This window comes from Molothrus aeneus, chromosome 19 (assembly GCF_037042795.1).
Source record: "Molothrus aeneus isolate 106 chromosome 19, BPBGC_Maene_1.0, whole genome shotgun sequence".
NCBI classification, from domain to species: domain Eukaryota; kingdom Metazoa; phylum Chordata; class Aves; order Passeriformes; family Icteridae; genus Molothrus; species Molothrus aeneus.
In genome coordinates, this window is record NC_089664.1 from 769657 (window position 1) to 789371 (window position 19715).

Below are 19715 nucleotides of genomic sequence, written 5' to 3' on the forward strand. Positions count from 1 at the left end.
TCTATCCCAGGCACTGTGAAATGGAAGGACACGAATTGGTGACAAATTGCACTGTGCTGCATGCAGGAGAGGGTGGGGAATGTGCTCCTCCTGCTCTGTTAGGGACTAATTCCCATTTTGACTGGACAGGGGGCAACACCCAAAGGCAGCACAGAGCAGGCTCTCCCAGGCAGGACAACAGGGCACAGAAAGGGAGCCCAGTGGGTGGGAAACAATGTGAGAAGCTGATCGATCTGCCTAGGCTTTCTGTGGCATCCCGGGGCTGGGCAGCTCCAGTACCTGCTACCATCCGTGCAGGATCAGGAGCAGCAGGACAGAAGAGTGGTGCTGATGCCTCCAGGGCTGCAGAGGAGGCACGATGCTGCACAGTGTCTGCCCATTTCCAGGTGTGCAAAGTTTCCAGCTGTGCCCAGCAGCTGGAACAGGGCTGCACTTGTTTGTGTAGGGCTGGCCATGATAAAGGGCTTGACAAACACATGTGGGACATCCCTCACTTGCAGCATTGCAGCATCCCTTGTGCACAGGGAGCAGGGCCTCAAAAATTGGGGCAAAAGGCTCAGAGCCACTGCTGGATCTAAACTGCCTGTTGCTCAGGACAATGGGGGGGCTGACTTCCCACTGGGCACATTTGGGATTTGAAAGCGAAAAGGGCTCTGAAAGTTCTAAGAGGGTGACTGTGGATGCCAGGAGCATCCTTGCCAGGCAGAGCAGTTCCCTGCATCCCACCTCCCACCAGCGCTGGGGCTTGGCAGTGCCCTCCGTGCCCCTCTGTCCCCGCACCTGGGAACCTCGTGCGGCGAGCGGCCGCCCCGGCCCTCTCGCCCTCCCGCACCGCCCCACGGAGCCTGTTTGCCCCAGCACCGCCCCCGCTGCTGCCCGGGGCCCGCTCCCAGCCCAGCTCCATCGAGGGGCAGCAGCCCCCGGGCCCGGCTCCCCCCGTGCCTGCCCCGGCTCACCCCGCTGGCTCCGGCCGCCGCTCCGGCCCCGCCGCGCTCGGCACGGGCTCAGCGCGTACCTGGGGCCGGGAGCCCGCTCCTGGGACAAAGGCTGCCTCGCCGGCGTGGCCCTCCCCTTGGCCCCGGACCAGCAACCTGCCCAGGAGAGCGCTTGTCCGGGAGGCAGCGGGGCTGGGGCCGGAGAGCCGGGGTGGAAAGAGCATCCGGGATTAACCACTTCGCTGCTGGAGGAGCGGCACAGCCTGGCGCGCTCAGCCCGGGGGCGGGGGGGTTGCGCTGCCCGCGCAGATCAGCGAGGGGACAGAGAGATCCCAGGCAGCCCCGGCCCCCGGAGCCTGCGAGCGCCTGGCGCCGGAGGCAGCAGCTGAGCTCCGAGAGCCTCAGACACCCCTGCCAGACCTGCCGCACAAACGCCGTGAGGGGCCGAGCCTGCCCTGTCACTCTGCTGTCACCCGGCTGTCACCCGGCTCTGCGGGACCCCCGCTGTCCTGCTGCAGGCCGAGCCAGGCTGGCAGCGGGGCTCGGGACAGAAACAGGAAGGACCTGGCAGGTGAGGAGCTGTCCCTACAACCATCCGCGTGGGATCCATCCCCACAGGCAGGCACCGAGCTGTCCCCACGGTTAGGGAGCTACCCGAATTGCCAGGGTCCGGTCTGTCCCCATGGCCAGCACCTGTCCATGGCCAGAGTCCCGTGGCTTTGGGACAGTGCGGGCAGGGAGCGGGCAGGGTACGGGCAGAGATGCAGGAAGACGGACCGGCAGATAGGGCAGAGGTGCGGGCAGGGAACAGGCAGAGTGCGGGAGCGTGGTGCAGGCAGGGGGGAGGCAGAGTAAGGGAGGGAGCGGCAGGGTACAAGGAGGGGACAGGCAGAGGGACAGACAGGGTAAAGCCAGGGGTACAGGCAGGGAGCAGGTAGGGGGACAGGGAGGGAGGAGGCAGAGGGACAGGGAGGAACCAGGCAGGGGGACAGGCAGGCCGGGCCCGGGTGTCCGGTGCGAGCAGCGGCCACCCCGAGCTCCCCGCTCCTTCCGCCCGCGGCAGCGCCCAGAGCCCGCCCCGGCCGGGGCCGGACCCGGACGTCCGAGAGCGGCTCAGCTTCGTTTTCGCTTCGCTCTGCTCCGCTGGGGCGGCGTGGGCCCCGAGCCGGCGGGGAGCGGGCTGTGCCCCGATCGCCGCCCCACGGAGGGACGGAGAGGGCTCCGGGCACAGGTACGGGACGGCTGGATCGCGGCAGGCGGGAGCTTCGCCCCTGCCCCTTCCCGGCGGCTCGGGGCCAGACAAATTCATGGTCTCCCCATTCGCCCAGCTCGTGTCCCAGGGGGTCACTTAGGAGGTGGGGGGGACTACGAGCTACAGGGAGAAGGGAATCCCTGGAGGGGCTGGAGGCTCGGGACAGAGGCAGGAGGCTTGGGGCTCCTCTGGCAAAGTCCCTTCCTCCTCGCAGACCTTCCCAAAGATCCTACCAAAGCCTATCCCTCATGCACATGCTCCTCCCAAAGCCCATCCCGCCCCACAGGCCCGCCTCCTAAAGACCACCCCTCCCCCCAAACCCTCTTCCCAAAGACCATCCCTCCCCCCCAAACCCTCTTCCCAAAGGCCATCCCTCCCCCCCAAACCCTCCTCCTAAAGACCATCCCTCCCCCCCAAACCCTCCTCCTAAAGGCCATCCCTCCCCCCCAAACCCTCCTCCTAAAGACCCTCCCTCCCTCCCAAACCCTCCTCCTAAAGACCCTCCCTCCCCACACACCCTCCGCCCAAAAGCCGCCCCTGCCCACAGTCCCTCTCTGCAGACCCTCCTCCTAGAGACCACGCCTCCCCGCAAACCTCCCAAAGACCATCCCTCCCCAGTGACCCCTCCCCAATCCATCCCTTCCTGCAGACCTCCCCAGAGCCCGTCGATGTCGCCGCGCCTGTTCAGGGCGGTGGGCTGGGGCTGGGCGGCCGTGTTGGCACTGCTGACCGTGGTCGTCTTCGTCCTGGTCCTGCTCCCGGCAAAGGATGCTGTCCTTCCTACCAGAATCAAAGTAGGTGTCCAGTGAGACCAGGGGGAGCCTGCGAATCTCACCAACCCCTTTCTATCTCGAATTCTTCCATCAGCCCTGCCTTCCTCTCAGTTTGCAAGTTTCCCCATGATCAGCCCAGCTTTTCAGGACTTAACCTCATCAAGGTGGCACGGGGCAGATCAGCCTCCCCCAAACCACAGTCCTGGCTGCTTGGTAAGGATGGGAGAGAGAAGTGCAGCCTGCTCTCCACAGCTGCTCCATCTGCCACCCCAGTCACTCTCTTCCCTGTTTTCAGGCATCCAGGTCACCTGTTAGGTTCACACCTCTCTTCCCTACTGCTTTTTGCGGCTGGTCTGCTAAAAAATATCAGGTTTTGTCAGATTTGCTAAAGGCCTGGGAGCAGCCTGGGCTTTGGGCCATGCCTGGGTGCCTCCCTGCTCTGCGACTCACCCCGCTGACCTGCGCGTCCTCCCTGGGCTGTGACTCGCTGAGTGGCGAAGCCGGGGCTGTTAGAGGTGGAGCAGGGCTGCTGAAGGGAGGGTGATGTGCAGACCCCTGCTGCTCATGGTCCTACAGGGGAAGCAGGAGCAGAAGCTCTCAGAAACCCCCGTGGCACTTGGTGCAGCCCCGGGCCAGCTGTGAGCCCGTGTCCCCTCTCCTCCCCAGCACGGCCTGGTGTTTGATGCTGGCTCCACACACACGTCCCTCTACATCTACCGGTGGCGCGCAGACAAGGAGAACGGCACGGGCATCGTGTCCCAGGTGGAGGCCTGCTCTGTGTCCGGTGAGTGCTGGGATCTGCCCTCCCTGTCTCGAAGCCTCCTGGAGCACTGTCCCAAACTCTCACAGCACTGTCACTGATCCCTTTCAGTCTGCTCTGAGCTGAAAGGAGATTGCCCTGTGAGGAATCACAGGAAAGGGTCAGGATCATCTGCACCTGAGGGAATCCTACAGTCACTGGGAGGTGCAAAGGTGGGGGAAGAATTGGGCCCCCACTTAGATCCTTCAGCCAGTCCTTTCCAGATGTGCATCACCTCACAGCTTGGGATGCTGGATGTGCCCTTTGACCCTTCTCCCCTGCCTCAGTTTCCTTGGCTCTTCTTACCACATCAGTTTACACCTTCTTTCATTATGTCCACCTTCATGTGCCCAGAGGGCCTCCACAAAGCTCTGCGCAAGTCCCTGAGCAGTCCCCTGTCTCCACTCAGGTGGGGCCTGAGAGCTCCTGGGGCAGCAGTTTGCATTTCGGTATCTACAGCTCCAAACCACGCAGGGCAGGTGCTACGGCTTGGACACCGGAGTGTGTCTGAGCAGGCCAGCAGAGCTCCCTGGGGAAGGGGTGGACATGTCCCCTGCTGTGCCGTCCCTGCGGGGTGGCGCTGGGCTCTCTCCGTCACCGGTTGCCTGTGGCAGGACCCGGCATCTCCAGCTACGCAGACGATCCTGCAGGGGCTGGCGCCAGCCTGAAGCCTTGCCTGGACAGGGCCATGAAGATCGTCCCGGCCGAGCAGCAGCGGGAGACCCCCACGTACCTGGGGGCCACGGCCGGCATGCGGCTGCTGAGGTACCGGCACCTCCCGCCCTTGCCGCGCTCCGCGCCGCGCCGGAGCCGGGGCTGGCAGCGGGGCGCAGGGGCCGGGCCACGGGGGTGCTGCCCGGCCAGGCCGTGGGGATGGGCAGAGCAGCCCTGCCCGCGGTGCCACGGGGTGTCCGGGAGAGCCGCTGGCCGTGCCCGGGGGACGCGCCCGGCCCTCTGCAGCACCGGCCTGGCAGCGGCCCCGAGGGGATGAGCCCCCTTTGCCAGAGTGGCACGGACTTTGCCAGGGCTCCAGCAGAGCCTGCGGGCAGCGTTTTTAGGGAGAGTCCTGAGGCCCCGGGCGAGGGACTTGGGGGTTGCAGGAGCCACCTGCAGGCAGGGCAGTGCTGGAGAGATGTCTGGGAGCAGCTCCTTGGCAGCCTCTCAGTGCCAACCCGGCTGCCAGAGCTGCCAGGCAGGGCCTGCAGCACCTGAGGTGTTTGTGCCTTTGCTGGCAGGGAGGAGAACAGCAGCAAGGCCGAGCAGGTCTTGGCCGAGGTGTCCAAGGCCATTGGGGAGTACCCTGTGGATTTCCGTGGAGCTCGGATCCTGACGGGGAGTGAGGAGGGCTCCTTTGGCTGGATCACTGTCAACTACCTGCTGGAGACACTGGTCAAGGTGCAGCTGGGGAGAGGGCAGGGGAGGGGCAGTGGGGAGAACGTCCCTGTCTGAGCTGCAGCCAGCTTTCCTTATCTGCAGAGGAGGGAGGAATGGAGCTTTGGGGCACTGGTCAGGCAGCCAAAGGTCCCCTGTGGTTGTGGGCTGCAGATTCCACCTCATTAATGGGATTAACAGGATCTTTGTGTCCAGCTCAGCCTGGCCCTGTGCTCTCGTGTGCTGACGCACGGGTGGATTTTGGGGTCCCAGGGATCTGTCAGCAGGATCAGCCTCCAGGCTGAACTGGAGCAGGGTTCCTTTATCCCTGCTCCGAATGTCTGGATCCCAGCAGATGTGCGGCAGCCAAGAGGCCACACCTGAGTGCTCCGTGGAAGTGTCTGTGGTTGAGGAAGATGTGGGCAGGCAGGGGTAAAACAGGGAGCCGGGAGCACGTGGAAGGTGCCCCTGGGGCCCCCAAGTCCTTGTGGGAAGGGAGGGTGAGTGTGAGTGCCTGCAGTTCAGCCTAACCCTCGCTGTGTGTTGGGCCAGTTCTCGTTTGCAGAGAAATGGGAACATCCGCAGGACACCGAGGTTCTGGGAGCTCTGGACCTCGGCGGTGCCTCGACGCAGATCACCTTCCAGCCCGGGGTCCCCGTGGAGGACAGGAACACGTCTGTGTTCTTCCGGCTCTACGGCACCAACTACTCCCTGTACAGCCACAGCTACCTGTGCTACGGGCAGAGCCAGGCCCTGAAGATGCTGCTGGCAGCTCTGCACCAGGTGCCACGGGGCACGGGGGCTGCTCAGCCATCTCCCAGTGCCGTGGCACATCTCCCCCTGCAGCGTTGGCCGTGCCTGTGGGCAATGCGTCAGGAATTGGCAGAGGCTTGGGTTTTATCTAGGGAAGCAAAAAATTGCCTCATTTGGGTGGAAAGTGATGGTGGTTTCCAGCCAGGCTCCCTTCTCCCCACATCTTGTTGTGCAGTGGCATTTTTTGTAATTTCCCAGGCCCAGCTGTATGTGTAGTTTTTCTGCTGTCACCATGCTCTTGGCCTTGCTCCATTTCTGCCCAGAGAGAGGTTTCCCAGCACAGTCCCTGCACAACTGCCCGGGGACAGAGGCAGAGCCCAGTGCTGCGGGAGCCAGAGCCGCTCAGGGAGCTCCCAGGTGGGGTGCATCCAGTCCTCCTGGGGTGCAGTCCTGCTTTTTGGGATGGGCTGTGGGAAGGGTTTCAGTGGGCACTGCAGCCCCATTAATGGCTCCATCTCTCTCCAGGCCAGCTCGAGTACCCCGATCAAGCACCCCTGCTACCCCCAGGGGTACCAGGAGAACATCACCGTGGCAGAGCTCTACGACAGCCCCTGTGTGCATGCGCCAAGCTCAGCCAGCCCTGGCCTTGTCCTCACGGTGACGGGGACAGGGGATCCAGCCGCGTGTGACACGGCCGTGCGGAGACTCTTCAACTTCAGCTGCGGGGCGCAGGGGCTGTGCGGGTTCAATGGGGTCTATCAGCCCCCCGTGCGGGGACAGTTCTTTGTAAGCAGCCTCCGTCCCCTGCCTGGGGGAGGGTGAAGGCAGGGACTGGGTGTCTCCTCTGCCACTGATTGTGGAACGGGCCGGGGAGAGAGGGCTCCTCGGGGCTGGTTCTATCTGCCAACCTCTTCTGTGCTCAGAGGTGGCTTCTGCCTCCTGCCATGTCCCAGCGTTCCCTGAGGGAAACGGGAAGACCTTGTCTGAGGGAGCCTGTGTGAGCTAGCTCAGAGTGCAAGAACAGCCCCAGGGTTGTGGGCCAGCTCTGAGACTTTCTGGCAGACCATCAAGGGGGTGCTGACCTGTGTGCCAGGCAGCCACAGACCTCTGTTCTCCCAACGCCATTCCCTGTCCATGTGGGCAGCATTCCCAGCTCCCTCCTCCAGGGTCACTGCCAGCACTTTGCAGTGTTGAGCGGGGCCTTACAGGGATCCCTGCTTATGGGTGGGTGGCATCAGTGCCCTGAGTGCTTCAATAACTTGTCACCTTTGGTCTCGACACCCACAGGCCTTCTCGGGGTTTTATCACATCCTTCACTTTCTGAACCTGACAGGAGGGCAGCCCCTGAGCTTGGTCAATGCCACCATCAGGCAGATATGCAACAGCAGCTGGAAACAGGTGAGATCCTGCCCAGGAGTGCGTTTCACCTGGGCACTGGGCAGCCTGAAGGCTCATCCCCAGCCCCTCCTCTGCTGTGCTCAGCTGTAGAGAGCCAGGAGGAGCACAAAGGTCTCTGCGCCTGGAGAGAGATGGGAGAGCAGCCTGCTGCTCCCCGGGGTCTCTTTGTTCCCAGCTGCACTGAGGGGCTGTTCCCCAATGTGGGCACATCCAGCACTGCTCTGGGTCCAGCCTCCCCCTGTTCTCCCACCTCTGCAGGTGCAGGAGTTGTTCCCCACGGCGAGCAGGACCCAGCTCCGTGACGCCTGCACAGCCAGCTCCTACATCCTCACCCTCCTCCTGCAAGGCTACAAATTCAACATCACAACATGGCCCAGCATCCACTTCATCCAGCAGGTAGGAGAGTGTCCAGCAGCCCCCAGCTTCCACACTTTGTGCCATGAAGTGCCTTGTGCCTACCCTGCTGTTGCTGGAGATGGGGGATACCAGGGCAGCACAGCCCCACTGCCCATACCCAGGGCAGCTCTTGAGCTACACTCACACAGCTGCTGGCACATCTGGCCTGGCCCTTTGTGCTCTCCCCCAGTTTATGTCACTGCTGGGGCCTCTGCAGCCCAAGGTGGGCCCAGAAATGGTGGTTGTGGAGCAGGACCTGAGGGTGCAGGCTCTTCTCTAGTTTGCCTGTTACTTTTCAGCCTTTCCCATCCCTCTTCCCTGTCTGTCTGCACAGGTTGCTAACACAGATGTGGGCTGGACTCTAGGCTACATGCTCAATCTCACCAACCTGATCCCCTCAGAGCCTTCCACAGCAGGCACAGAGCTCCCAAGAAGCATCTGGATAGCAGCCACACTTCTGCTGGCCATCATGCTCATCCTCATCTTCTGCCTGCTCACAGCCACGTGCTGCCACAGAAACTCCTCGGGCTATGAGCAGCTGTAGCAGCACTGCCTCCAGAGGCTGCCAGGCCGGGTCCTGCTGCCACTCCTCTGCAAGGAGCTACTTCCCGAGAATCACCCTGTGTGCCCAGGGGCCACAGACTTGTCCTGGGGGGCCCTGACTCCTGGCCTGGTGAGCTGGAGCACAGCTGTAAAACACCCTCCTCACAGCTGTGTGCTCTCTGGCTCTCCTTTCCCTGCGCTGCTGGTTGGAGATGCTCCAGGAGGGAGGGCTTGGCCATGAGGGGCAGGGGTGCTGTGGGGTGGCTGAGATGGGGGCTGGGGGGTCTGGCAGCAGTGGGACTGTCACAGGGCTGCTTACAGCCCACAGCAGAAACCCAGGGTGGGAAAAACACATCCTGCCCCATCCCAGGGCTAGGGTCTGCATCTCCCATGGCCAGTGCCAGCCCCAGGGGCCGTGGCTTTGGGGATGTCTGGGACACTGGCCTGGTAGACAGGGCTCTGCCTAGGGCTGGGAAGCCCTGTGAGGGGGGGATGGCACAGCTGCCTCCTCTCCTGCAATGAGGTTCCTCTGCAGTCCAGCTGCAGCCCATGCCCCATGGCTGGCAGACAGCTCACCCTCCCTTTCCAACACAGGGTGACTTGGGAACACTGCTGGGACATGGCAGAGGCAGCTTCCAGGGCCCCCTGTACATTTTTGGGGAGTCCTGTTGGCAGCCAAGTGATGGGTGAGTTGAGACACCTCCTCAGAGAAGGAAAAGCCTGTCCTTGTGCCCTGTTGGCTCCACTCCAAAGTCCAGCAGACACCTCAGTGTCTGCAGGGACACCTCCCATAGATTCGTTGCCTCACCTTTGAGTCTCTGTCGTCACCACAGGACGAAGTAATAAAATCACTTCTGGGAGACAGAAGTAATAAAATCACAACGATTTGGAAGCAGAGTAGCAAGCATTTCCCCATGTGCTGCCTTTTATTTGTTTATTTGGGTGATGAGAACTGTGAGGTGCCCAGCATTCCACAGGGACACCAAAGGTCTGCTGCTCACTGTGGGAACGCAAACAACAGCATGAATCATCCACAGAGCAGCTAAAAATGAGCAGAACCAAAGGCAAAGGCCATGGGCAGGACCCAGCTCAGCCATGTGCAGGGCAGGACTCACAGCCTGCTGGAGCCTCATCCTGACACCCATAGGGTCCAGGCCTTCTGCTGGTGGGACAGTGCTGTCTCCAGGAAGGCACTGAGGAACATCAATCCCTTTATTCCAGGTGAAAAGGAAGAGGATGAGGTGGGTGGTGAGATGTGATGATGAGATGACTTGACATGCCATACCACGGTGATGAGATGGACTCTCTGGAGGGGCATGGACCACGCTTCTGACTGTGGGTGCTCAGTGTCCTTTCTCCAAGACCATCTCCATGAAAGCCCCAGCCACAGCCCCTCCACAGGGCCAGCTGGGGTCCCACAGAGCATCCTTCAGGCTGGCAGACCCAGCAGGGACCCGCTGGCTCTTGGTGGCCATGCTTAGAGCTGGCATTGCATGGAGCACCCTGGAGTGCCTGCCCCATGCCCCACCAGGCTGGCACCAGGGCACTGTCCCACGGCCAGGCTGGCCCTCCACAGCCCCAGGGCCAGCTGGTGGGATGGAGCCATGTCTGTAACACACAGAGCACTGACAGCAGGCACACAGGCTCGGCTGAGGCTTCTGCAGGCTGATCCCATTGTGTCTCCATGGAAGTGGAGCTCCTCTGGAAACCTCAGAGTGCCTGTCTGCGTGATGGGGGCCAGACCCACGGAAAAGCAGACCCCAGTTCTCTGGAGCTGTGGAGGTGACTCTGCTCAGCAGCACAGACCCAGTCCTGGGCTCCAGTTATGCAGGCAGGAGCAGGGGGACTCCAGCACGGCCCTGCAGCCCCAGTCTGTCCCTGCTGGGCTCCCAAACATGGCCAGGCTCCTACACCCACAGCTGCAGGAGCAGGGCAGCGAGCCCCAAGACGAGGGTGAGGATGATGAAGGTGATGGCTGCAGCCCACAGGGAAGACCTGTAGCCCTTCAGCCTGGCTGGAGCCTCGGTCGGGACCATGTTGGTGAGGTTCAGCATGTACCCCAGCGTCCAGCCCACGTCAGCACCCCCAGCCTGCCCAGAGAGAGGGGATGGGGTCAGCCCTGCCCAGAGAGAGGGGACAGGGTCAGCCCTGCCCAGAGAGAGGGGACGGGGTCAGCCCTGCCCAGAGAGAGGGGACGGGGTCAGCCCTGCCCAGAGAGAGGGGACAGGGTCAGCCCTGCCCAGAGAGAGGGGACAGGGTCAGCCCTGCCCAGAGAGAGGGGACGGGGTCAGCCCTGCCCAGAGAGAGGGGACAGGGTCAGCCCTGCCCAGAGAGAGGGGACGGGGTCAGCCCTGCCCAGAGAGAGGGGACAGGGTCAGCCCTGCAGGGGAGCCACTGCTGGCCCAGGGCCACCCACCATCCTGCTCAGCCCACAGCAGTGCCATCGGGGGCAGGCAGGGCTCTCTGCACCACTGCTCCCCAGCACCCCAGCATGGGGCTGGTTCTCCCCAGCACCCCCACGCAGGGAGTGGCTCCTCCCCAGCACCCCCACACAGGGGCTGGCTCTCCCCAGCACCCTAACATGGGCTAGTTCTCCCCCAGCACCCCAATGTGGGGCTGGTTCTCCCCCAGGACCACCTCTGCTCCCCCTCACAGGCTGGGAGCACTGCCCACCTTCATCTGGAAGCAGATGTTGTTCCAGCTGCTCTCGTTGAACCTGTAGGCGTCCAGCAGGAGGGTGAGGATGTAGTTGGCGTTGGCACAGTATTTCGGCAGTCGCTTGGGATTCTCTGTGGGGTAGCTGGAAGAGAGCTGGGGTGGGGAATGTTTGGGGATGAAGGGGAGTTATTGACAGGCATTTTCTGTGCAGAGACAAAGCCCTGAAATGTGCTGCATGAGCAGCAGTGGCTCCACAGTCACTAGCATCCAGGAAGAGACTCCTGGGCCGGGCAGTGATTTTAGACCTCTCTATGCAGAGCAACTCCTTTGGGGAGGATTTACACTCCACATGGAAACAGAGGTACATATTATAGCTTATTGTAGCTCCTCCTGCCCCAGATTCTCCATCTCAGCCTCTTCATGCAAGGGGCTCCTGCACTCTGCCCCATGGTGGTGCTGGCACATTTCTGGGTTTATCCACCCCCACGTATTGCCCAGAGGAGCTGTGGCTGCTCCATCCCTGGAAGTGCTCAAGGCCAGATTGGATGGGTTTAGAGCAACCTGGTCTAGTGGAAGGTGTCCCTGCCCACATCAGGGATGTGGAACAAGATGAGCCCTCCCACCCAAACCAGTCTGGAATTCTATGATTCCAAGATTTGACTTGTCTCCAGCATCGTGCCACCAGCTGGCTCTGTTCTCACCATCCTCCCTGGCATTCCCATCCCCACCTCCATCCCCATCCCCACCTTCAACCCCCCAGCTGCTTGCTGCCCTTGCCTGCCCTAGCTGCCCTTTTCCCAAGGGTGAATGAGCAAGGAGTAGATGCAGGACAGTCCCAGCTCCACACAGAGCTCAGGGGTGGCTCTGCTGTGTAGGACACAGCTCAGAACCAGAGAGCCTTGCCCTGGAGTGGTCTCCACTGCCTCCCCCCACCCCAGGACCCCTTTGCTTCTGCATGTCCCACTGTGGCTCCATGCTGAGGAGCGTACATCCTCCCAGCTCCTGCTGCAGAGCCCCTCGATGGCCTCTCTGACTGCGGCCAGCGGCTGCCCGTCCGTCAGGTTCAGGAACTTGAAGTTATAGTAGAAGGCAGAGAAGGCCTGCAAGGCAAGGGACAGAAACAGAGACAGAAACCCTGGTGAGCTGCATGGGGCACCCCCAGCAGCTGCCCGATGCAGGAGGTGGGGTTTTCCTTCACGGGGTTTGTCCCAGCCCAGGTAGCCCCGGGGCATTGCTGTCCCTGTCCCTGTCCCAGCAGGTGCTGGGCTGGGGGTTGGTGCCTGCTGGTGACAGCAGCACAGCCAGAGCCTTGCCTGTAGCTGCTGTCTCAACTCCTATTGACAAGCCCTGTTTTATTAACAAATCCCTGGCAGTGCCCAAGGCCAGGTTGGGCAGGGCTTGGAGCACCCTGGGATAGTGGGAGCTGTCCCTGCCCGTGGCAGCCGGGGGGAGCTCAAGATGAGCTCGAAGATCCTTCCAACCCAAACCAGTCTGGGATTTGATGACTCTCAGCATCCCGTCCCGTTTGGAGGTTTGGCTGGAAAAGCACCCAGCAGCAATGGCCAGTGTGCCCTCAGGCAGCGGTGCCTGGGGAGCCTCTTGCCCTGTTCCTGCAGGGAGGTGACAGTGCCACGGGGCAGCGGGGACAGCCCAGCGCCGGGGGAGCCTTTCCGGGGTGGGAGGACGGGTTTGCCTTACGATGAACTGTCCCCGGAGCGGGGGCTGCGGGACACCGTGGAAGGCGCAGTCCTGGCTCTGGCCGCACGCCGAGAAGTTGCAGAGGCTCCTGAGGGCTGCCAGGCAGGCGCTGGCGTTGCCCCGGCCCTCCAGGGTGACCGCGCTGTCGCCCAGGGCCAGGCGCGGGTCGCTGCCGTCCGTGCAGGGGCTGGCGCGGAGCGAGGACAGCGACACGGTCTCCTTGTAGCCCTTGGGGTAGCAGGGGTGCTGGACCTGTGTGCTGGGGAACGACTCCTGAGGACAGCAAAAAGCAGCTGCAGCTCTACCGGAGCCTCCTGGCTGCGTGTGGACACACCCAGCACCTCCCCAAAACCCTGGCACCGGCATTCTCAATTCCTCCGCAGGGAACGACCCTCCTGCCCTTCAGTCCTGGCCTTGCTGGCTGTCCCAGCATGAGCCCAGCACTAATTCTCACTCTGCTTTATCTCATTCCCTCTCCCACAGAGGCAGACCAGTTTCAAGGACCCAGCATGTCTCTGCCCTGGCCAGAAGGATCATCTCTGGGGACATGTAAAGCCCTCTCTAGCTTTAGAGAGGCTAAAACTAAAACCAGCTAAAACCTCTAAAACCAGCTCTAGCCCTGGTTCTAGCTCCAACTCTATCCAGGGTCACCATATGGGACTTTCCTGGCCATACAGCAAGGGCAAACCCTTCTGGCTCACCAAGGCAGCTCTGCTGGTGAGGTGCAGCTCCATAAAGATGCTCTTCACCTCTGACCTTCCAAAAAATGGCCTGGGAAAGGTCTTCAGCTCACATTTCTCAGGTTGTGAAGTCACAGAGTAGCTGAGGTTCAGGGGAGCTGTGGGCTCCCTGTGATCACCCTCTTGTTAAAGCATGACCAACTAGAGCAGGCTGCTCAGAGCCTTGACCCATCAAGTTCTGAGGATCTCCAGAGACAACGACTCTACAGCATTTCTGGGTCTTATTCCAGTATCTGATCATTCCTACTGGGGAAAACTTTTCCCCTTTGTCTGGTTGGAAACTCAGATGTTCCAGCTTGTGCCCCTTGCCTCTTGCCCTGGCACTTTGCACCTCTGAGAAGAGCCTGGTCCTGCACTTCTGCACACCCCATGTGAAGCCAGAAGATCCCAAACTGCCCCTTGTGACACCTTCCCCATTCCTGGCAGTGTCCAAGGCCTAGTTGGACGGGGCTTGGAGCAGCCTGGGATAGTGGAAGGTGTCCCTGCCCATGGCAGGGGGCAGAACATGATGATCTTTAAAGTCCCTTCCAACCCAAACCAGCCTGGGATTCCATTATACCCAAGCTCCTCTCCACATCTGCCCTGCCATGCTCCAAGGAGCCTGTCCTTGCTCTCAGTCCTTGCTGATGCCTCTCCAGAAGAGCCCTGCCTGTCCTTACTTTATGCATTAACAGGTGTTTGGTTGGCATTGTGACACTGCAGGCCTCAGCAGCCTCTCACCACAATCAATTCCTTCGCCAGCCGCTTCAGCATCTCGTCCTGCCCGTAGCAGAGGTAGCTGTGAGCGTAGATCTTGTAGCTGTACCCATACAGGGTCAGCTCAGAGGTTTCATTCCGGCTCAGTACTGAACCTTCGGGCATAAAGGTGATTTGAGTGGATGCTCCTCCAAGATCCAGCGCTCCAAAAATGTTGGCTGCCTCTGGACGAAGCCAGGCGTGTGCTTTGGGAGAGTACTGCCAACGAGAACCAGGGGAGGAAGAGGAGTAGCACAGAATGCCCTGAGCAGAATTCTCATCCCATTGAAGACAACAGGATTTGGTTATTAAATTCAATGGGCCTCTGCATGTGAGCCCTCCCACCCTTCCTGCCCAGACAGCTGAGATAGTGATCAGAGCCACGGCAGAGATGGAAGCTCAGGTGGTCAGCAGGAGCTGACACTCACTCTCAGGTGGTCAGTAGGTGCTGACCTCACCTGTGGGCTCACCTGGCTCTGAGTCACCACCACCCTCACCCCCCCCCCCCCCCCCCCCCGGCCAAAGGGCTGGTGGCAACTGGCTCAGGGACTTGCCCTTGCCAAGGAGGCTGCAGGGGTCTGGGGCAGGAGGAAGGATTTCTATCCAAGAATCCTCCAACAGCCCCCACAGGAGCCCAGCACTGAGCTGTGGCAGGGCTGGGACAGAGCTTTGGTGTGAGCTGTCTTCAGCTGGAGTCTCCCAGCACTGCAGGAAGATGGAGCTTCCCAGTCAGGGACGGAGCTCCCAGTCCCTGAGAGACCCTCTGTCCACTCGCCATGGAGATTGCCCTAAGCTCTCAGCAGACACCCTCATTCCTGAGTCCTCCCTCCTCACTCACTGTGGGCAAACCAGAGGATGTGTCTCCTTCCCTTGGATCATTCCCAAAAGCTGCTAACCCTGACCTTTCCTGCACTGAGAAAGCTTGAGGAAAATCAGAAAAGCTCTATTAGCAAAGGCATGGGTGTTGCACCCTTCTCCCACCTTGGTGAAGGAGTCCAGCAGGTAGTTGATGGTGATCCAGCCATAGGCCCCCTCCTCCTCTCCTGTAAGGATCCGAGCCCCTTTGAAAGCCACAGGGTACTCCTGCATGGTTTTAGCAACCTCAGCCAGGACTTGCTCTGTTGCTGAGCTGTTCTGTTCCCTAGGAAGGATGCAAAGGACAGGACACATACCCAACTACAACAGAGGAAACACAAAGTCTGGTTCTCTCCCAGTTCCACATACTCCCAGTTTTTGCAACAAGCAGTCTGTCTGAAAGGGTTTCCTGCCACATGGCTTGTCTGAGCTGCTCATCCGAGGTGAATCCCAGCAGCCTCAGTGCAGCTTGATCCCAGTCACCCAGAGCCTTCCCAGGCCACCCTTCCCTGCTCGGGTGCTGGAGGCTGGAGGGGGTTGTGCTGCAAGAGCCGGGTTTGAACATCCCCCCCTGGCTGTGCCCAGGCTGGTTGCTGACCTCTGGGGTTTTCAGGAAGGTTTCAGGCTGGGTTCAGCCCTCTCAGGGGGGAAGATGTCTCAGGGCTGTTCTTGCTCTCTGAAGTGAGCAACCTTCAGGCTATGGCCCAGCTCCTTCCCAGGTCTGATTGCCAGGGCACAGAAATAAGTGAGCTATCTGCACCATAAAACCAAGGGCCATGAAATGAAGGCTGCCATTTGAAGAGAGCTAATATGGGCTGGTGAAAGGTGAGGACAGGACCTGCAGCACTTTGTTGCCTCCTACCTCTGCCCCACCAGCACCCTTCCACCTGGGCAGGTGGCACATCAGCTGGCATCCCAACCCCCTTGTTATTAAGGAATAATGAAGAGCAAACAAAGCAGTGAAAAACATGTCTTGCTTAGAACTGGGACATCCTGGGATGTCCCAACAGACATTGCTTAGGACAGTTCAGCCCTCCCTGTGTCCCCACCAAGCTGCCTTTTCCCCCTCTCCTCCCTGCCCAGTGTGGGAGCTGGGCTCCTGGCCCTGTGCAGGAGCTGTCCTGGCAGTGGCTGTTTGCAGCTCTGTCACTGCTGCCACCCCCTGCCCCCAGCAGTACCTCAGCAGCCTCATGCCAGCCGTTGCTCCAAGATAAGCTGGGACATCCCTCTGCTTCTCAGCAGGAATAACCTGCAGGGCTTTATCCAAGCACTCCCTTAGGGAATTGCCACCTTCAGGGGGATTGTTGGCATAGCTTGATATGCCTTGCCCTGAAAAAGAGTCAGGATGGGACAGGCTGATGGGAATGGCTTGGGTCAGGGTTGTGGGAACAAGAGGGCACAGTGCAAGGAGAGTTGGCACCTCTTAGCAACAAAGGTACTTTTCCAGGGTCCCCTGGTCCCCTGAGGCCTGACTGACTCACACATCCATTCCTCTCCCGTGTCTCCCTTGCTTTCAGCAGTGTCACTCTAGGTGACACCTTCTCCAGCCAGGACAGCAGCTGGGAGCACTCCAAGGTGGAGGAGCAAAAACTGATTCACCATCAACATGCTCCAGTCCCCCCAGTGCAGGGGCACCACACGGTGCTGAGGGCCCAGGGACCCCCAGCCACAGCCAGAGCTCCCCGGTGCCCACAGTGCCACCCGAGGGACAGGGCTGTCCAGGCCAGGCCACCCCAGCCACCATGGAACAGGGCAGGACAGAGCTCATGGCAGGGGGATACTGACCCTGGACATCACAGGACAGGGTCTGGCTGACCACTCCAGTGTCGTTCTCCTTGTCCGAATCCCACTGGTACACGAAGAGAGAGGTGTGGGATGAGCCCGCATCAAACACCATCCCATACTGCAAGGGAAATCAACACAGAATCAAGGTGGGGGAGCAGCAGCCTGGCCCTGGCCTCATTGTGGCCCTGCCAGGGCAGTGGGGCCAGAAGATTGCCCCAAACCCATGTGTGAGGCACAAAAGCCATCAGCTGTGCCATGGCAGAGCAGAGCCGTGGCCTCAGCACCTCACAGTGACCAAGGGACTGTCATTCCCTCTCCTGAGGTCTGTGCTGCAATGCCAACCCACACAAACATTTCCTGTTGTTTCCTCATGCTGTTTTATTTTCTTTCATGCTCACATACCTTTTGTGTCTACACTGGCCCCACCTTGGGGCCAGCAACTCTCCCATCTCTGCTGCTCCCTGCTAGCCCACAGCAGCACCCAGCCTGGGCAGGGCCTCTCCAGGAGCACACAGCCACCTGCCCCTGCCCCAAAAGCCTTTCCCCCCAGCCAAAGCCCTGCCAGCCCTCCCAGCAGGGTGGGATGCCATGCCCAGGGCACGACAGGGGGAGGCAGGATGTTTGTGCCATGGTGTGAGGTAGGGACAGACTGGGGGGAGCTGGCAGGAACAAGGGGCACACCGAGGTGCCCTGGCAGAGCACAGGGAGTATCTGCCCCAAGGTAATCTCCAAACCTGGCACAGCACAGTGGGGATTAGTTCTAGAGGAACCTTCCCCTCTGACTTTCTTCTGCCTGCACCTCGAAGTGGGGACAAAACCCCCACCCTGCTACTGCCAGGGAGGTCCTGACCCCACTGCCCCTCCCAGCCCCACGGAGCAGCTGCTGGCTCAGAGCACCTGCCCAAGGGGACAGGGCTCACCAGGTGCTCAGGGACCTGCTCTGGGCTCACCTTGACCGTGGGAGGCAGCGTCACATCTTCAACCCTCACCAGGCTGAGAACCAAGGCGATGATGGAGAGTGCCACCAGCGCCCCGATGATGGCACTGGTGAAGGATTTCTTCCTGGCCAGCATTGGGGGCAGGCTCCTGAAAACCCAGGTAGGGAGAAGTGTGGCTGGACCTGGGGACAACAGAGTCAGTGAGAGCTGTGAGGAGACCACTCCCAAAGCTGACCCTGTCTCAAGCCGTGCCACTCAGAACCCTGGGGAATAATCAGATCTTTTCCTGGGAAAAACACTAATAGGATAAAATACAGGGAGCTGGAGGAAAGAGGGGGTGGTTGCCCCACAGCCTGGCAGAGCCATGATGGGATCACAACAATCTCCCAGCTCCCACACCTGGGCCTGGGAGGGGTGAGAGGAGCCCTGCACAGAACAGAAGAGAGCACGGGGAGCTGCAGAGCCCTCACTGAGGCACTGCAGCAGGGCAGGCAGGGTGAGTTTCATGTGCCCCAGCTCACCAGGCTGTGCCCTGGGGGTCCCTCAGGGTCCCTCTGTGCTCCTCCAGTGCAGCAAATCCAGCTTGGACTTGCCTTTTATGTCCTCTGGAAGTGGATACTGCTGGAAAATCTTTCCCCCATTATTTTCTCTGAGGGCTCATCAGCCATAGGTGAAACTCTTGAATATCTGTTCTCCTGTTTGTCTTGCAGGTGTATATTCATGGCCCAGTTTGGCACTGCCTTTATCTTCAGCCAGTTAGTTCCTCCTCCTCCTCACTTGAATGAAGGACAAATCACTGCATTTAATCCTTGTCCCTCTGCTTCTCTGGGCTGTCACATCCCCTGTTTCTGTTTTCTCTTTGCTCTCCCCAGCTTTCACATTCCCATTCCAAGCTCTCTACAAGGTCTGTAAGAGGTGAGAGTGATATTTGCAGCACCCACTGCCCTGCAAGCTGACAGAGTGGGAGGTTACTGCAGGTTTTACCACAGTGAGGTGGAAGCTCCCATCAGAGGGGAAGATTGCCCTGCCAGGGCTCTCAGCAGCACCAGCTGGGCATGGCCTTGGGAGAGGCCAAGACACCCTCATGGCCCAGCTGGGGCTGTGGCCACCCCTTCCCTGGGTTTGTCCCAGCCTTGTGCTGCTCCTGGGGTCCCTGCAGAGCCCGAGGAGAGGTGAAGGACTGGGGAGGACTCAGGATTTCCCGGGAGAGGAAGGGATGGGGAGCAGGGATGTGCTGTCCCTGGGCCCACAGCCCAGCTGCTTCCTGCTGCTGCAGCTCCCTGATAAGAGCCCCTGGGCTGTGGCAGGGTCTGCAGGGCCAGAGCAGCTCCAGCTGCCTCAGCTGAGCCCCACGGGCAGTGCTGGGAGGGAAAGGCTGTGCTGGGGAGCTCTGTGGCCCAGGCCCTGCCCAGCAGCGTGGCCGGGTTGCAGAGGTGCTGCTGTGTGCCCTGGCAGTGTCACCCTGGCAGTGTCACCATGCTGTGACTGCAGGGGCTCCTCACACCTCCAGGCCCTCCCTCTCCCTGCTGTCTCCAGTCTGGGATCTTCCACCCCTGAGCAAGAGGCAGATTCATGCTCTGAGTCAAGATAATGATTTTATTTCTCATCTGTGCAGAGATGGGTGCTGTGTGGTGAATCAAAGCTGACACACCCTCAGCATGCCAGGTGCCCATTTTTACACATTTGAAGCAACAGAAATGAGCACTTCCCTACAGCTAACCACAACTAGTGCAGCCATTGGTATTTGCACTCTCTGCCTCATTTAAAGAGACTCTGCAAACCTCTTTTACTGCTCATGCTCTGTGGGGAAGGGGCTTATGTGAGTAAAGGGTGATCCCAGCCTGTGGGCAGGGATTTCCCTATGCTAATGAGCACTGGAAGCACACAAAGTTATTCTTTGGCTTTGTAATTTGATTTATAGTGTCCTCCTGCTCTTTACTTCTCGGGTCATGGCTCTCAGGTACTGCAGGATTGGTTATTCTCAAGTCTTTCATAAGTTCTTTTGTTTGTCCTGTGCTGCAGTGAATTTTTAACCTCGTGGTGCTTCATTCCAACAAATCCCCTCTCTGACGCTTAGGGAAATGTC

General features: G+C 60.3%; 2 protein-coding genes across 3 annotated transcripts; one reads left to right on the forward strand and one right to left on the reverse strand.

Annotated features, from left to right (window-relative positions):
* Nucleotides 1-2058: 2058 nt before the first annotated feature.
* LOC136564682 (ectonucleoside triphosphate diphosphohydrolase 8-like) lies at nucleotides 2059-9103 on the forward strand. 2 transcript variants are annotated; one of them, XR_010784742.1, is made up of 11 exons: nucleotides 2059-2166; nucleotides 2837-2981; nucleotides 3627-3744; nucleotides 4374-4524; nucleotides 4995-5154; nucleotides 5683-5913; nucleotides 6409-6669; nucleotides 7171-7281; nucleotides 7540-7677; nucleotides 8012-8350; nucleotides 8815-9103. XR_010784742.1 is itself a non-coding variant. In XM_066562890.1 (10 exons), exons 2-10 carry the CDS (start codon nucleotides 2856-2858, stop codon nucleotides 8219-8221), a joined length of 1506 nt encoding a protein of 501 aa, XP_066418987.1. In that variant the 5' UTR covers nucleotides 2059-2166; nucleotides 2837-2855; the 3' UTR covers nucleotides 8222-8387. The 2 variants fall into 2 exon arrangements, 1 of the variants encoding a protein (XP_066418987.1); XM_066562890.1 differs by lacking the exon at nucleotides 8815-9103 and having other exon boundaries at nucleotides 8012-8387.
* A 1024-nt stretch (nucleotides 9104-10127) lies between these two features.
* Nucleotides 10128-17764, reverse strand: LOC136564748 (ectonucleoside triphosphate diphosphohydrolase 8-like). Its single transcript, XM_066562996.1, has 9 exons — nucleotides 17642-17764; nucleotides 16692-16809; nucleotides 16085-16235; nucleotides 15033-15192; nucleotides 14037-14270; nucleotides 12577-12849; nucleotides 11868-11978; nucleotides 10894-11031; nucleotides 10128-10310 (listed from the first exon to the last, which is right to left on the reverse strand). Exons 1-9 carry the CDS (start codon nucleotides 17762-17764, stop codon nucleotides 10128-10130), a joined length of 1491 nt encoding a protein of 496 aa, XP_066419093.1.
* Nucleotides 17765-19715: the final 1951 nt, after the last annotated feature.

Coding starts and splice junctions, on each gene's coding strand:
- LOC136564682 (XM_066562890.1), top strand. CDS start 2,856: ATGTCGCCGCGCCTGTTCAGGGCGGTGGGCTGGGGCTGGGCGGCCGTG. Junction 5,914..6,408: donor TGCTGGCAGCTCTGCACCAG/GTGCCACGGGGC, acceptor ATCTCTCTCCAG/GCCAGCTCGAGTACCCCGAT. Junction 7,678..8,011: donor GCATCCACTTCATCCAGCAG/GTAGGAGAGTGT, acceptor CTGTCTGCACAG/GTTGCTAACACAGATGTGGG.
- LOC136564748 (XM_066562996.1), bottom strand. CDS start 17,764: ATGCTGGCCAGGAAGAAATCCTTCACCAGTGCCATCATCGGGGCGCTG. Junction 12,850..14,036: donor TGGCGAAGGAATTGATTGTG/GTGAGAGGCTGC, acceptor TGCTGTCCTCAG/GAGTCGTTCCCCAGCACACA. Junction 11,979..12,576: donor CGCTCCGGGGACAGTTCATC/GTAAGGCAAACC, acceptor CTTGCCTTGCAG/GCCTTCTCTGCCTTCTACTA.